At 41.6% G+C, this 18069-nt stretch overlaps 1 protein-coding gene and 1 long non-coding RNA gene across 3 annotated transcripts in view; one reads left to right on the top strand and one right to left on the bottom strand.

Annotated features, from left to right (window-relative positions):
* LOC128781506 (uncharacterized) overlaps window positions 1–13501 on the bottom strand; it is a 32836-nt gene extending 19335 nt beyond the window's left edge. For both annotated transcript variants that reach the window (XR_008427485.1, XR_008427484.1), the window contains exons 1-2: window positions 13054–13501; window positions 4884–5012 (exon numbers count right to left, since the gene is read on the bottom strand). This is a non-coding gene — a long non-coding RNA (uncharacterized lncRNA). The remainder of the gene's footprint in view (window positions 1–4883; window positions 5013–13053) is intronic.
* Window positions 13502–13608: 107 nt separating this feature from the next.
* The window catches only part of DYNC1LI1 (dynein cytoplasmic 1 light intermediate chain 1), a 28529-nt gene continuing 24068 nt past the window's right edge, over window positions 13609–18069 (top strand). The window contains exons 1-2 of the mRNA XM_024565802.4: window positions 13609–13873; window positions 14058–14131. Coding sequence (XP_024421570.2) covers window positions 13728–13873; window positions 14058–14131 — 220 coding nt within the window. The 5' untranslated portion in view covers window positions 13609–13727. The remainder of the gene's footprint in view (window positions 13874–14057; window positions 14132–18069) is intronic.

Here is an 18069-nt window from a genome sequence, read left to right as displayed (position 1 = left end):
AGTCTGGAGTCTGATGGTCTGGCCAATTCTGGCCTGTGTGTGCGTCTCTCAGGGGCTTGTCAAGGACTTGCTCACATGTGTGCCGGGAGAAGTGGTAAGTAATTGCCAAAAACTGCAAGTGACAGCCTCTTCAAGCCTCAGTTTCCTTATCCGAAAAACAACAAAGAGGGTGTGGGAGGAGATCATCTCTGGGGTTCCTGCAAGTTCAAGGACGCTGACCCTGCATGTTGGCACACCTGGCCTGTAACCTGCAGCTCACGAGAGTTATCTCTGTGACACAGATTCCCACCAGGGAGTGCCTGTAGCTGGCAGCCCCTTAACTCTGCCCCCAGACTTTTGTCCTCCTTCCCTTTTGACTCTGTCTGAAACTACATTTTGACAAAGTGCCGGGAGGTCAAGTGGTCAGCAAAAAAGTGTTCACCACAAATTCACAGAAGAATGGCCAAATGGTTTGTGGCACGTCCAGACAATGGAATATGATTGAGACAACAAGCATTTTCAAGAATCGCCAATGACACACAGAATATGTCTGAGCCCACTGTGGTAGGATTCCAACCTCAAAGGGAACTAGAGGATACGAAATGGAGAATCTCAGGCACGTGCCCTCAGAAGAACGAACTTAACTGAAAGACTGATTGACAGGAGAGCCAGACTTATCTCCTGGGCAATGAATATCTGCCCAAACTCCCTGCCCATTCTCAAGCCAACGCACTTACTGCTTGGACTCTGGCTGGCCTTCCTCTTCCCTGCACTCCTTGCCCATGAATACAGCCCCCTCCCCGACACACACCCTCAGCAGACTCGCGGGGAGCTTCTACAGCATGTGCTTCCCGAATTGCAGTTCCTCTGCTATTCCCAAATCAACTCAACTTCTGGTCGTTCGAGTTGGCCTCAGTTTATTGTCTTCATTTAGGGTGACACCACGATGTGCTATATGAGATAAAAAACCATACATGTAGAAAGATCCCAACTGGTCCCAATATGGGATCATGATATTAAAAATCTGAATTTTATTTATATGTTTATAAATCTGTCTACTTTGTTTACGGTATATATTTATAAAAGATCAGAAAATGGAATTACAGATGATTTCCCTTTTCTTTACCTTTTTCTGTATTTTCTAAGTTTTCTACAATTACCAGAAGTATGTATTATTTTATAAACAGAAAAAAACAGAAGTGTTCTTTTTTGGAAGAAGAATTAAAATGGGACATATGTGGGCCTTCTTATTTGCCTGTGAGAGCTCTAATGTGGGTACCCAGTACGATCGATGCTAGACATCTCCTACTCAGTGCATTTAATTCTCGTGGCCATCACAGGTGACCGACACTGTCCTGCACTGTCTAGATGTACATGATGGAGTCTGAGGCCTGTTCGTCCCTGCTTCTTGCAAATGCTGTCATCTCAGTTTTCTGCTGATTGTCAGTGGCATCATCTTCCGCCTGGACTTGTGCTGACTCCACAGGGAGAGGGTGACCTCATTTACTATGAGTGCAGTTGGAGAAGAATGGAATTACAAATGGTGAAGGCTTCAATTCTGATTTGCTTTTGCTCCACACCTGGTAGTTACAGCTGGATTTTCTGCTACCTTACTTAAAGGCACACAGAACTTACAAGGCAAAAATGGTCTTTCAAAGAAACAGACTCTGTGTTTCAAGTGAGGAACACATGGCCTGTTTATGAATGTGACCTTGACTCTTGTAACAGATGCTGTCAGTTCCCCACCACATGTCCTTTGCCTCCCTGGAGGACTTCCTATGCCTCCCTTTGAGGATATTCTCTGACCATGGAGGTAGGGTTGCTCAGTCCCTTCCAGGACAGGCCAGAAGTGTCAGCTCATGTCTCAGGAGCAACCTTCAATCATTAAGGGGTGGGAGTTGGTGTATAAACACCCCATCTCATCCCTCAGTGGGACATTTGGAGGCATGTTCCAGCAGAATTTCCGGGAGTCCTCAGCAAGCCCCAATTGCCCACAACAGAAACTTGCTGATTAACATCTGCTTTACTGGCTCTCCACCCTCCCCCTCTCCCTTACCCACTCTCTCACTGTGGTCCTGAATAAACTACTGGCACCAAAATCCTTGCCTCAGGGTCTGCTTTTGTGGGAAATCCAAAGTAAAAGAACCTCAGTCCTTGTGTATCTGACAAGGTTCTTGGGCTATTTGGAACAAAGGACATCACCTTTATCCCCCCAAACCAAGGTGGTATTAGGGATATTAAGTTCATCTACTGCATTAGGCCGTAAAGCATGAAGGTACCCTAAATGGCAGTGGTTCGAAACTCTCTAAGTTGGGTATGTTTAGCACCTGTTAAAACCGCTGGTGCTGGTAAGCAGTGAATTGTTTCCTGTTACTACAAAAAAGAACTCATTCTGGACACTGGCTACAAAAGAAAGACAGAACCCACTTCATTTCCCTAAAGCTATGAAGACACTTCTCCCCAGGCAGCCATGAGCTTTTAAATGATTGTGCCCTAAAAATATCATTCTCATTCCTGAACAGGTTATAAAAACTGAAATGGTGGGTTATTTTCATCCACCTCCAGAGCAGCTGCTCCGGAACTCTGAATGCTGGAGGGGATTATGCAATGACTTGGTGCTGTCTTTGACTTGGCAAAGCAAATCATTATTCTGTGATGGGCTTTCAAGGAAATGTAATGGGACATTTGAGGATCTCTGCAGGGAGGGAGGAAAAGGGATGAAGAGTGGAAAAGATGAAGAGAGACCTAGATGTCTGGATTACATGCAGGGCCTGCCTACCTTCCTGTTAACCCTTGTGAGCCTCCTGCCCTCCCCCCTGGCACCATACTCAGGAAGGCCCTGATCCCCTCTGCCTCGTTTCCCCTGTCTGTGATTTTCCCCATACTACCTCTGGAATTGACCACTGACCTAGAGTTGACCACTGACTGGTATTTGGAGAACATCGAGGCTTTTGAATTGTCTACTGATGTGGAATCAAGCATCCTCAGCTTTACAGAAGAAGCTGCTGAGGCCACAGTCCACTACAATTCAATTCACACTGAGTTTCTGAGTGAAAATTATTCAGATGTCACTGCTGTTTACCATGACGAGAGCACCAAACCAGCCCAGCATCTCCATAGGAAGCCATGAGTTCTTCTCAGTGCTTGTTTAAAATGATGCAGATTCTCCATTAGCTGTGACCATCACTCTGCAACCCACTACTTTCTAAGGAGACCCTGGGCTTCTGAAGAAGCCTACCATTACGGTATAGGAGATTGCATGATTGCAGAAAACTAGTGAGAACATGGAAGGTACCCAGTTGAGGAGAAAGTGCAGAGTGAAGGGAACTGTACACAGACAGGGGGAAGGCATTTCTTAACCACTTCCCATTTAATATGGGATCAATAAATGTTCATTTGAAGAAAAAAGATCTGCATGAAACTAGGACTTTGTGAGGCCTAAGAATATTTTCCAAACAACAGTGATGAATAGTGATATTTGTATTCTGCTTTCTACCTTACAAAGCCCTTCCATATACTTAGTCTTACTCAATCCTCAACAGCCCTGTGAGTGTGAATTTAACTCATCCATCTCTAGATGAGGAAACTAAGATGCAGACAGGTTAAGTAATATGCCCATCCTACAGATAGTGGGGTGGGCCATGTGACTTGTTTTGGCCAATGGAATATGGGCAGAACTGACAGAGTATCAGTTTTCCACTCAGCCCTCTGGAAGCTTCTGACCCCCACCAGGAGAAGAGCATGGCCCAGGAATCCACCTGGATGACAGCTTCTTACCCCACCAGAGTAAGTCCTATGGAGCAGACCCACAGTCGGGAACCAATTCCAGCTGATGTGCAGACCCACAGCAACAGATGCATGCTTACTGTTGCATGCCCCTGAGTTCTGGAGTGCCTTTTTGTGCAGCATTATTGCAGCAAAAGATGACCACTATGGAAGGTATATATGATGGAGAACTTTTCTAATTCCCCAAATGCCAGGACTAGGCATGCAGGCATTGTTCTATGTAAAACTTCAAAAGATAAAATATTTCTATTTGGCACCTCCTCTGTGAAGACTGTGTTCTTAGTCAAAATGTCCAGTCCCTCCATTGCCCGGACTGTTTGGTTTTATTCATACATGGTGGGGAGATTCTTCCCATCTCATTATTCCCTCAAAATGAGCTATCTTTGGGGCATTCCTTCAGGGCTTTGCTTTCTAATGACAATTATGGCCAATAATAAATAGCACTTTCTCTGTGGCAGGACCGTTCTAAGTGCTTAACAAGGTTTAACTCAGTCTTCACAGCCATACTATGGGCCATGCTATAGGGTAGGTGCTACTATTAATGTCTCCACTTTACAGATGAAGAAACTGAGGCACACAGAAGTTAAGTAATGGTCCCAGACCATATGGTTAGTAAGTGGAGGAGTGAGGATTCAACCCGGGTAGCTCCACCCTAGACTCCAAGCTCTCCACCTTTTTCATCTCCTTGATAGTGAGGGGCTAAATGGATAAATTAACCTATACCAACATTAATTTGTTATCCAGCATTAGTTTATTATTTCCTCAGATAGCTAAGGCCATGATTCATTATATGTGGAGAAGACCCTGAGGAAATGAATCTAATGATGGAACCTTGCCCTTATGGCAAGCCACCAAGGTGATCGTTTGAAGGTGGTATTTTTTTCTCATGCCCTTCAGATCACAAACACTCCAGTTTCAAGGAAGGCCAAAGATTTAGCAAACTGAAAACTTGCAAAGAGAAATTTCTGGAGAAAAAATGTAAGCAACTCTTCTGACAGTGTGTACTCTACATGGGGAACAGGCACTCCCATGGCTCTCAGTGAAAACCCAACTATCACTTCGGGGCTTAAAAAAACTTGGCTTAAATTCTCCTTCCTGAGGCTGGGCAGCTCCAGTACCTGTCCAGGGATTCCAGGCTCCACTTCCTTGTGCTTGTTTGGATCCTGGTCCCGGTGGTTGCAAGGCAGCTTCAGTTCTACTGTCCCCGCGTCATGCCTGGATACAAAACTCCACCTCCTTAGTGGTTCCTGCAAAAACATCAATGAGACCAAGCACGTGATTGCTTTCTATTTTTACCAAAGACGTTAAGACACAGAGGAGGGGATCACATCACAGATGATGCAGCCATCTTCCATCTCCTTCCTCATGTCACAGCTCTTTCCAAAAAAAGTCCTCACACTCTGTACACACGGAGCTTCTGGTGGGCAGTCCCCCAGCTCTGGTTTCTTCTCTCGAGAGGAACAGTCCTAAAGAGCCATTTGTTTTCTAGCTTTCCGCCACCCTTCCTCCTAGAATTCTGACAAACCCACATGTCTCTATCTTGTTACAGTAAGAAATATTAAGGAAAATGGTAGCTAAAATAACCCAGTTTCCATTCATTCCCTCACAAGAAAACCTACAGATTTTTCTAAAGGTAAGCTATTGGAATAAATAAAACAGTTCAGCAAAATTGGTGGATTATAGGATTGATATACAAACATTAATAGCATGCCAATAAATGGGCAACCCACAGTTATATAACCTTAATTTATTATTATATTAGTGAACAATAATAAATAATAAATGAATCAAAAATATATTTACAAAGATTCCATTTAGCCTATTTGCAAATACCATAGGGCACCTAGTGGTAAGTCTAACGGAGATGTCCAAAAGAACAACCTAACTGTTCCTCTGAGGGTGAGTGAATTAAATAAACTGTGGTTTATGCATACAGTAGAGTTCGATACGGCAATTAAAATGAGTGACCCAAGATCCACCTTCATATCTACATGGCTCAATCTTGAAAATATCGAGTAAAAATAGCGATTTGCAAAATGTATACATAATATATAATTCATGTAAACATTTAAAACAACAATTGAATGTGCAAACATATATCTGCGAGAATAAAATTCACCTATTTTTAAAAGAAGATGTTATGTGTTTATTTTTAGAGAGAGGAGAAGGGAGGGAGAAAGAAAGGAAGAGAAACATCGATGTGTGAGAGAAACATTGATTAGTTGCCTCTTGCACACCCCTGCTGGGGCCCTGGCCTAAGGCCCAACCACGTGCCCCGACCAGGAACCTGAGACCAAGCTGGTGCTCGATCCCCCGGATGGATTAAAAAATTCATCTATTTTTAAGATAAAGACTACATGTAAAGAAGGAAGGATTGGAAAAGGATGAGAGTAGAGTGGGCTTTCTTTATAAATTTCTAAGAGGGAAAGACTTTCCATGGTGATATTACTTTTTCATAGTATTTATATTATTAATGTATATTAATATATCAGTAGATGTATATTTTGTGTACTTATATATTTATTTTATAATTAGAAATTGAAATGGAAATCTTATATGGGTTTAAAAAGGATTTCAATGATAACATTGAAAAGCCTTTCACATTCTTTAATAACTTTGTTTTCCTCTAAACATGTCGATTTTGAAATGTGCAAGACAAAAAAAAGTGTAGCCCTTAGCAGGCAGTTAGAGAGACCAACCAAATATAGTAAAATAAGTGACACAGCTCCTTGACTGAAATCGAATGATGATTGAAAGTTCAGATTAGATGTGCAATACTTTGTCCTTACTTCGAGAGCTTTTTAGGTGATCACGAGACAAGGCAAGTCACTTACCACTGCTGCCCCTCAGTTTCCGCATCAACTACGAGTTCCTTCCAGCTCTAATGCTTTATGAGATCCTAGAACTCTAAGCTCTTTGTGAGAGTTTAGAACTCTGATCAGCTTGCCAGGAGTGGCCCGCTCCTGGCAAAAGTTAAGAGTCTCCTTCTGTCAGCTAGAAAGAATTAAGCAGGGAATGCTCAGAATACAGAGCATTCAATGTGCAAAGGAAATCGACACCTAGGCTTGGCAGACCAATTAGGAACCAGCAGGGGCAGTGAGAGGAGAGATGCTGAGAATGTCAGTCCTGCAGATAAGATGAATCGTTCTGCTCTCTTGGATAACAGCAATGTTTAGGGAACAAGTATATCTATTTTGCTCTTAAGTGTTCAGCTATTTTGAATTCTCTGTTATATGTATATCTCATTCCCTGCAGTAAAAATGGATGGTAATTTAAATATATACTAACCATTAAGTAGTTTCATGTTTGTTTGAAACGACTAGTAAAATGGTATTATGGTTATGCTTTTAAAGGGAGAGTCCTTATTTTTTAAAGATATGTATTGAAATATTTATGGATGAAATGATACCATGTCTTGGACTTGCTTTAAGATAATTCAGAGATGGAGGGAGAGGGTGGGAATCAAACTAAAATAAGATTGACCACGTGCTGTTAACTGAAACTGAGTGGTGGGTATGTGGGGTTTATTATAACAACCCTCTCTTGTAATGTACGTTTGAAATATTCCACGTGAAAAAACAGGCAAAAATAACACTAGTAACACAAAATGCTTCAGGAGCTAATTTCTATTCTCAGTCATGTATGCTTGCAGAAATTCTACCCCCTTTGACCTAGGCCCCACCACTTGCTTGTTTATTCTGTACAACTCTAGTAGAATTGAGAGCACTCAGGCTCCAGAATTTAAATAATGCCAAGGTCACATAGTTAGTAAGTGGTAGAGTCTAGATTTGAACTCAGTTGGTGTGATTCTGGAGCCTGGACCCATCACGCCAGGTACCTCACTCCAAACACTGAATGCAAACATGTTATTTCATCGAAATGATGCAAATGAGCTGTCTACATCACTTAATTTATCATTTACATTGTTTAATACTTAGGTTTGATAGTGTGGAGAGTCTCACATGTCAGGCTCAATATAATAGTGCTGCCATTTAAAACAAATTTTAAAACCATGAGATCATATAGCCGCTATGCTTCTTAGACCAGAGCCAGTGTATCAAAGCAAAAATATATCAGGGCAAAAATTCTAGTACGTTTTCTGGCTTTTCTCATTTATCCAAGGGTGAACTGAAATACAGCATAAGCCTCAAAGCAATCCTGGGATTTACTGAGGAAGGATCAGAAAGGATGTTCTGCTTCTCAATTTTACTTGTACATTACGAGGCAACTCTACGTTATGTTTCCTAGTAGTAAGAAGTTTAAGATCATTAGAATCTCCTTAAACGCCTTCAAATAAACAACTCTTTTATTTTATATGGTGTAAAAGAGATGATTTGTTTTGCTTATAAGGAATTTCCTGCCAGGCAGCTCACTTGTACTCTTTCTTATGTGGGAAATAAATACATACATAATGTTTTTGTTGGTGCAGGTAGGCTTACTTTTAGTAAAAGCAATCAGAAACTACAATTCCCTCTAGACTAAAAGTAGACTACATTATTATAAATATGCAATCACCTGCAGCTACAAAAGACAGCACATTTCTAAAAATATGAGGGATTTTTCCCACTTTGCCTCACATAGGGCTGCCAAAGCAGAACAACTGAATGACTTTTATGACCGAGTGTTGGCATACCTCAATCCATAAAATCAGTTATTAGGCATCTTTTCCTTTAGGAAGTAAGGAGGGCAGCAGAGTGTAACACTGGAAATCTAAGAAGTAAGCTGCATTAAAATTACAATTTTTTTTTTAAAAAGGTAATGGACTTGAACTTCAGAGTATTTGATTACAAGGAAATGAGAGCCTCCAAACATATGTGTAATAAATACCCAGCTAACAACACATTAACCAGTGAACCTTTTTCTTTCTTCTTTTCAGTGGTAAAAAAAAAAAAAAAAACCAGGTTAAAACAATGGTGACATTCTAAAAATTCTATCTATACTGGATTTTAAAATGTGTAAGTAGATAATTTAAATACTTCAATGAAGAATAAATATTGTTCTAGCCTAAAAGACAGTCTCTTTGTTTTCCCTGTGCATTTCACTGGTGGTCTCCTCAAGCTACTGCAAATGTAAATTGATTTACAGCTTGTTCCCCTTTCTTTCATCACATATATTCCAGGAATGAATTATTTATAGTGTGGTAAGGGGCTCAGTCTGAAATAAAGAGACAATTCTAATTCTATCTTATCCAAAACAATGAAAAATAGATTGTTTTTCAACGATGTATATTTGAGCAAATAAAGTTTTTTTCTCTGTAAAATTTAACTAGAAAGTATGCATATACATGTACATGCACATACATGTATATGCATACACGCATATACACACACAGGCACTGATTTTTTAAGAAGAAGGGGGTGAATTTCATTTTGAACCTACACATAGAGATTTTCTTTCTACTGTTTCCTATGAAGGGGAAAAAAAACACCAAGGAAGTCTGTTGCTATCTTCATATGTCAGGTAGTTCCTCATCTCTTTTTTGGTCTAAGATATGATGTTCTGTAAGAATACTTGGTAAAAATCCTAGGTGAGGAGTAGGCGGTTAGGTCTGTAATTAAAGGGACTGGTCACTGAAAATCAATTAGATACCCATTATTTCATTCATTCTTTTAAAAAAGAATTTAAATGACAATTTACATTCAATATGGTTTTGTATTAATTTCAGGGGTACAGCATAGTGTCAGGTCATTCATTCTGAGGAGATACTTAGAATAAGATAAACATGACTAAAAGGAAAGCAAAAAGAAGCCACACTGGGAGTCTGTTTTCCCTCTAGTTGGATCCCTGCATCTCCTGCTTGGGAAAGGGTGGAAGCAAGGACTCTGCCAATTCTAACATTACAGTTTTGTCTCAAATGTCAGGAATGTTACCAAAAAATTTTTATATACTGTGTCGGGGAGAGAACTATTTAACTTCTGAAATTCTTTCTGACACTATTTTATTGTTTGAGTTGCTCATAGTGTCAAATTTTAAGGGTCCACTCATCTCCTTGCTTATTTCCTTATCGTTTGGTTTTGGCATTTCAGCTGGCATTTATATCAACTGTCACTGCCAGCATTTGGCACAGCGGGTGAAGTCTTATCTGAAAATCTGCTGGAGGCAGCCTGTGGGAGCTGGTACAACAGAAAGAAGCTCCAGAGATGGCTGCCTTGTTCCAGTTCTCAAACACAGAGGGAGATATCCCCAACAGAAAGAGGAGGTAGTCTGTATCCCCCATCTTGGCCCTGCAAACCTTCCCCTCTCAAACCAGTTTTCTGCAAAGCTCCTGTGCCTGCCAAATGATCACTTTTCTTGAGATAAAGAAATACTCAACTGTGGCTTTCAGTAAGCTGATGAGTAAGCAGAGGATGAGGGTTGGCCAAGAGGGAAGAAAGATGTGAATCTCCCTGCAGATAGAAAGCTGCAGAGAGGAGGAGCTGCCTCTCTTCTGGCTACTGTTCCATTTCCCACATCCAGGCCCTGAGGCTCAGCTGAATCAGAAACAAAACTGAAAAAGACATCTGGGGTACACCCCTGGGCATCCCAGTAGGATCTAAGCACTCCTTTATGACAGCAAGGTACTATTATTGATGAACCTTAGGAAGCCCAGAGCCTCCAATTAAAAGTAAATCTATACTCACATAACCTGTTAAAGTAGCAAGAGAATGTTTAATATATTTCAGAGGGGTTCATATCAAAAAAAGGTTAAAATATCGTAAATGAGAGCTCCCACTTTCAGGTGTTGAAGAAGTTTGTACCCACTTCTCTTAAAACACACACACACAAACATAGGCATCATCACCATTCTTATCATTATCATAATGAAATTTTAGAACCCTGGTGACAAGGAGTGAATGAGTTCATTCATTCATACCTTCAACAACACATTACTGCTATGTTCCAGGCACAAAGTGCTTGGGGTATATTGGTGAAGCCCTCACAGAGCTCAAGTTCTAATAAATAAGTAAATTCTATATTATAACAGAAGGCAATAATAAGTACATTTTACAATATGTTAGAAGACAATAAATATTATGGAAAACAAAAAGGCAAGCAAGATCTGCAGAATCTGGAATTCCAGGGATGAAGGTTCAAATTGCAGGGTTAAATGGGTTGTCAGGGTAACCTCATGAAGCAGCTGAGAACTGAGCAAAGATGTTGCAGGAGGAGAGTTAGCCAACTGGACATCTGGGGAAAGATATTAGCATGGACAGCTCCTGACTTCTTTCAAGGCACAGGGAACAGCTAGAGCAAAGAGAAACACAATGTATTTAAAGAACAACAGTAGAACGTAATCAATGTTGCTGGTTGGGAGAAATTGAGGGAGAGTGTGGAGCAGAAAAGATTGGAAAGGAAATCAGTCCAGATGTGTACAGCCTTATCAGCCATTGTAAAAAGGTACTTTGCCTTTTACTCTGATTAAAATAAGGAGCTACTGCCCTGGCTGGTGTGGCTCAGTGGATTGAGTGCTGGCCTGAGAACTGAAAGGCCACCAGTTCTGGTTCCCAGTCAGGGCATATGCCTGGGTTGCAGGCCAGGTCCCCAGTAGGGTGTGTGCGAGAGGCAACCACACATTGATGTTTCTCCCCCTCTCTTTCTCCCTCCCTTCCCATCTCTCTAAAAATAAATAAATAAAATCTTAAAAAAAAAAAAAAAAAGAGGAGCCACTGTAGGTTTTGAGTAGAGGAGTTACATGATCTGGCTTATAATTTTTTTTTAAGATTCTTCACGATGCCATGTTGATGAGGCTTTTAGAGTAATATAGGCAAGAGATGATAGCTCAGACCAAGGTGGAATCAGTGGATGCATAAGTTGAATTGTATATATTTTGAAGGTAGAAGCTACAGGATTCCAAATGGATTCTATGTGGGGTGGGAGAGAAATAGAGAAGCCAAGAAAGACTCAGGCAACAAAGAGTTGCTACCTCGTGGAAAAGGCAGTAAGTAAAGGAGCTTTTGCAGGAAAAGACCATAAGTTCAATTTGGAGCATGCTATTAGACATGCAAGTGGAGATGTGGAATAAGCAGTTGGATATACTCATCTGGAGTTCCAGGTGGAGCTCTGGGCTAGAGAGACAAATTTGGGACTTTTGATGGAGACTTGACTTAGGGTGGTGAACACACAATACAGTGTACAGATGATGTGTTGTAGAATTGTACACCTGGAACCTTATAATTTTGTTAACTAGTGTCACCCCAACAAATTTAATAAAAAGGAAATATAAATACATTTGGGAGTTTTATCATACAGAGTTTAAAGAAATATGACTAGATGAGATCACCAAGGTAGTAAGTGTACATAAAGAGGAAGAACAAAGACTGAGCTCTAGAGTCCTTTAACCTTAATTGGTCAGGAAAATGAGGAAATGGTGAAGGAGACTGAGAAGGAGCAGCTAGTAAGGCAGGGAAAAAACTCCAAGAGAACATGGTGCCCTGAAAGCCACCTGAAGGATGTCCAGAAGGGGTGATCAACTGTACAGATTGTGAATTGACTCTGAGGGGCCAAGTGCTGTATACAGATCTCCTGTGCAGCAGTAACTTAAATCCCAGATTCCCCTGGGAGTCCCCATCCTGCTTGTCACCATAGAAAACCTGGGCTCCCAAGACGGGGTTCTGTTTCCTTTCCTGATCATACAAAAAAAAAAAAAAAAGAGTTTTAGTTGTAGGAGTTCATTAGGACCATCAATTCCAGGGGTTGGTCAGATATTAATGGTTGAAAAGGTAAAGCAAAACATCAGTCATTGATAATAAACATGTATGAAGCACTTAAAAGCAGTTACTGTTCTAAGCTATTTACATGAATCATCCCATTTAATCTTCACAATAATTCTAGGTCCTTTTATCCCCATTGTACAGCTAAGGAAACTGAGACTCAGTGAGGTTAAGGAAATTGTCTAAGGTGACAAAGCCAGCAACAGATTTGCTAGCTTCCAAAGCCTTTTAGCTTCTAACTGCAATATTAATGTATACCAAGCACAGTATTTAGCTATGGATTTTCTTACTAGCCTAACAGCACTGACGAGGTCATATATTATCAAGTGATCTTCAAATACGAGTTGACGGTGATGACATACAAAGACCAGACTATTATAAGCAACTGCTCTTACAAGGTGTAGTTAGAGCCTTGAAAACGACAACTTTTTCTGGACATGGGGCTCAGACATTCAAATATATTTAACCAGTAAAAGTTCTGATAGGGGATTATTTTAGAGCTATTTTAAAATACCAACTGCGGGTTCTCGATACCAACTGCGCCTATCATTTTAAGGGTTGAATAAACGTCTGTTGACGGGATAGATGAATGACTCACCTAGTAGGGCTTTTCGAATCTCATACGGAGCTTCTCATACAAAAATCCTGACCGTTACAACAAGCCCTGTCAACATTCTTTTGTCTCGCAGCTGCTAGGAGCTGGGGAAACCTGCTTCTAATAGGGGACAAAGGTTTGAGGAACGTTGCCACAACGGCCTCTTTAGCAGCAGAGCGGCCCATTTCCATCCGGAAATCCCGAGGCGCGGGACCAGCGCTCAGCTTGAATGGTGGCGGAACGGCAATGACAGCGCAGGAATTCCACGCACGCCGACTACGGGATTTGTGGACGCGACCGCAGATTGGGAGTGGGCACTGTCCACCTAACACACCCCAATCCGCCCTGCTGCAGCCCTGGTTTGCGGGTGGGGCGGTGAGAGGCGGTTCAACACGCGGAACTCAGCGGAGCCGAAGTTGCAGCGTATCAGCCTACCCGGCCCCACGCGCACGCGCATCCTCTCGGCGCACGCCAGCCTGTAGCGCACGCGCAGTCCGTGCTCTCACGCTCCACCGGTCCCTGCAGGGCCCGGGGCTCCGCCCCCACAGGCCCCGCCTCGCTCCCGAGCGCCTGGAGCTCCATATCCGGGTTCCCGCCGCTGCCGCCGCCGCCGCTGCCGCCGCAGCCACCGCCTCGCTCATTCAGCTTTGCGGGGAGTGTTGTGATTCCCGACCAAAATGGCGGCTGTGGGGCGAGTCAGTTCCTACGGCTCTTCTCCGCCGGGATTAGCCTCGACTTACACGGGCGGCTCCTTGGCCAACGAGCTAACATCGGGCAACGGTGGCGCTGCAGCAGGCGACGACGAGGACGGGCAGAACCTTTGGTAACGACCCCACCCCTCCCTGGGTCCCCGCTAGCACTCCCGGCCCTGCGGACGCCTCGGGATCTGTGCCACCGGAGCTCGGCACCGGGCCTCAACCCCCGCCCAGGCGCGCCGAGGCCGTGTCCATTCCTCCCGCGCTGCGGCCCTGGCTCCCGGCCTCAGCGTGCGCCTTGCTCCCCGCTAGGTCCTGCATCCTCAGCGAGGTCTCCACCCGCTCGCGATCCAAGCTCCCCGCGGGGAAGAACGTACTGCTGCTGGGTAAGTATACCCCCGCCTCGCTCCGCCCCGTCCCGCTTGGCCCCCACCCAGCCGGGGTCCTGTCCGCCAGGCTGATCGCCTGCTTTGTGCGGACTGCGGACCCTGGCCCCGCCCCGCCCGGCGGCAGGACCTGTCGCTGACAGCTGGGGGAGAAGGGGAACCGGGACACTGGCCCGGGGACCTGCTGGGACCTACCCTTTCCAGAGCTCTCCCTCCTCCCCTGGATGTTGGGAGGCTCTGACGATCTCCCCTGGCAAGGACAAAATATGATAGCCCATCCGAGGGATTCCAGTGGCTTGGGGTTTACCTAGAAAATAAGGACGTTTTTCTTTCATAACGAAAATTGGTAGCAGGAGGCTCTTTCTCAAGAACTCCAGTGCAAATGGCATTCCATTAATATTTAATAGCTGACTCTTTGTATAATTGACAGAGAAGCTAGAAATGAGACCCGGTAGTCGTGATAAATGTTCTTATTTGATTCAGCTTTTCTACGTACAATGGACTCGTGCTGCAGTTGCCTTTTTAACTGTCACTATAATCCTGAAATATATAAAGGACAGTAGACCACCTTTCTAGTTCAATCCTTTGGGCCAAGTGGATGTAATAAGGAGAATGGTCTAATGTCTCAATTTTCTGGTCGTTCTATATATCTTCTGCTCTGGAAGTTTTGTATTGTTCCTTTACTGATTTTGAGGGTGGGGTAGAGGACAGCATGGGACAACAATTCACAGGTTCACATTTATGCAGACTTAGTTCCTGAGTCATTTACACGAGATATTTCTTCTCTATTTAAATGTGAGTTGTTGCAGTTTGGCTTATAAGATAATGGTTAAAATATAAAATTTTAGTATTGATATCTCAAGCCTGTTTTTGCTATGTTCATCTAAGAATAGGAAACAAGCCAAATCTATTTGACAGGGTCTGCTTTTAATAGGCATGTTTAGAAAGAAACAAACTACTTATTTTTCATAAACTGCTGCCAACCTAGAATGTGATTCTTGACATTATTAAAGATACATGGAGCTAGTTGAAAATTAGTATTTACCTTTGTTTTTAATGTGATTGAAAGTACCTTCTGCAAATTAATCTGGGTTCAGTCATGGCCCCATCGCACACTAGCCTGGTGATCCTAAGCAAGTTCCTTTACATCTGTAAACCTCAGTTTCCTCATCTTTAAAATGGATATTATGGAAATAATAATGCCTATCAACTAGAGTCCAGTGATAACAGCACAGTGAATTTTTATGGTGGATTTGACTTACCTGGATTAGAAAATACTTGATCAACGCTTTCTTTTTAAAAATTGAATTAGCGCCTACATCAGTGATATTTATAGGGCAAGGATAGATCAGGGTCCAAAGGCAAAAAACTTCCGGAAAATGTTTGAAATTTATTAAACAAGTTACTATTGAGCAGTAAATTTAAGTGGACTTAAGACAATGTGTCCTCATTGAAGTGTTTAATATTTTAATTAAGTTAAATAAGATCTCTTTTCAAATATTGCTGTTGTAAAGTTGAGATTTCCGAATTTTGTTTTCATTGTATAAGTTCCTCGCAGTTACTCCTGTGTATCAGATATTACTTAAATGGTTCTGTTTGTAGTGAAACAAAAGTGACAGTTTTGTTCATTTCTTGATGTTTCTAATTTGCTCAAGTTGTACTGTTTTTTCATTTTCTTTTTCTTTTTTTTAACCATACTTTAAAAAAAAAACCCTGCTTTTGACATTGGGTCAGTGTATGTGACTGCGTGTACTTAGAGGCCTCAAACCCTTCCATTCCGTCATACTTAGGATAGATTAAATTTCTTTCCTTATGACCTTAATAGTTCATAAAGCTCCATCTAGTATCAAGTTATACAAGTTTGAAATTAAAATGTTTTATTTGATGACTATTGGGATTTTCATCAGTCCTTTTCAGCTTTGGAAGAAGCTAATAACAGATTTTTATACTGATTATATAAATAGGATTAATTTCCTAAAATACCTCTGAAGATTTCTTAAAGACATTTTACCATCACATATTATGGCAGAATTCAGTCTATGCTAGTTGGGGGAATAAATACATAAATGGGGATTGTGGTTCTCTTTGCTACGCTTTTGAAGCTGCTAGACAGGAGGGTGGTTGGCCCTAGTAGTCCTTTCATGGGTTACGTTGATTTCTGGAGGCCACTATTTATAAACCAAATCTGAGACTATAACAAGGTTTTATATTTCCAGAAACTACCTAGAACAGGAATAATGATCAAAGCTTAATTAATGTACCCCAGACACAAATTGCAGTTCAGCTTTAGCTTGCTCCTTGGCCTCCTCTCCCATTGCCTATGGGAAGAAAGAGTCAGGACTAGCATTTTCATGTCAGTCTTAGTTACCTCCTCATCCTCCTTCCCCCACTCAAACCTGGGAGATAGATACTAGCCCCGGTTTTTGGATGAGGTAGTGAATTTTAGAGACCTATTAAGTGAGTTTCCCAGGGGTCACATAGCTATGAAGATCCTGTTCTGTTAGTTCCTGCAAGGGAGAGTGCTGTGTACTCTTCTGAGTAACTTCTGCTCTACTGAACAACTTTCTAAAAGGCTGTCTTTGAGTGAAACTGAGACCCACATATTTTTTGGAATTCTAGGATACAGCTTATTAAGGGACCCCACTCTGGCCGTGGCATTTGTGTTTACTGCCTAGGCCAGACTCCTAGTGAAACCCCCAAACACTATGACATTAGTTTTTAACCATTGAGAATGAACTTCGGTAAAGTTTGTTTTTAACATTAAGGGCATGTTTTTTTGTGTACGTGTGCATGTATTTTAAGTAGAATTTAACTCCTAAATTGTCCTTTTAGGACAATTTTTTTTTGTCTTTACCTTTTATATTAAATCAATTTTTACTACAGTGATTGTAACTATATTTTAATAGCTGCTTTTTCTTCATATCTTGGTAACTTTCCCATGTTTTGATAAGAAAACTCCCTAAGGAAAATAAGACTAATAACAAGAACAACTAATATTCATGGAACAATTACATGTACTAGCCATGTAAGATTGTTTACATACCCTGATTATTCCTGTAATCATCAGGAAATGGACACAGAACTGTTAAGTGAATTGTGGTGGGGTTACACAGCCAGAAGGAGGCAACGCAAGAATTCTAAATTGTGCAGCCTGGACCCAGAGTCAGTGTTCTTAATCTATACAGTGGGCTGTCTCCCTAGAGGAAAAGAGAGCTTTCTTTGTAAGAAACATAAGAAGGTGTTTAGCAGTTATTAAGGAATTTTATCTGATTCTTCTGATGTATCCATTTCATTGCAAAAAAACTCATTGATTTAGATTGATTGAATTCATTGTCTGCTAACATACTTGTGGAGACTTGGGTCTCAGTACAGTGCCTGGCTTCTAGACAGGAAATCAGTATAATATCTGATTTGAGGCCAAGGTGAATTATGAAAACTAGTTGCTCCTTTTGTAAATCACATAAGTCTTATCTTTCTCATCTGTAAATTAAGATATTTGGATTTAGTGATTTCTAAAGTCTTGTCTGATCTGTCTATAATTTTTTTAAAATTCTAAAGCTTTTGAGTTACTACATTTTTTAAAGAAATGTTTTAAAGACATAATTGGATTTAAATTACTGAAGTATTTTCTTGTAGGTGTGGGTTGTTTGATTGCACCCAGGGAAGACGTCTAGAGCCTCTCTGTTTTTCCCTGAAGGCACTGGATAGGATAATGTGCAGCCAAAAAAAATCCCACATAATGCTGAGCATCATCAGGAAGTATGTTTGAAACAGTCCTCATTCAGGAATAAAACTAGCTTCTGTTATTCTTGATTTATTGCAAGTAGGAAACCTCAAGATGTACACAATAGAACTAGAGATCTGTTCAGAGAAGTAACTTGTTGAGGAAGTGGGTAGTTGTCTATGTGAGGGCTGACTCTAAAGAAAATGAGATTGTT

The sequence above is a fragment of the Desmodus rotundus genome, chromosome 8 (assembly GCF_022682495.2).
Source record: "Desmodus rotundus isolate HL8 chromosome 8, HLdesRot8A.1, whole genome shotgun sequence".
In the NCBI taxonomy this organism is placed as follows: Eukaryota; Metazoa; Chordata; class Mammalia; order Chiroptera; family Phyllostomidae; genus Desmodus; species Desmodus rotundus.
The sequence above is the reverse complement of the archived record's forward strand: the minus strand, read 5'-3'. Positions and strand labels throughout refer to the sequence as shown.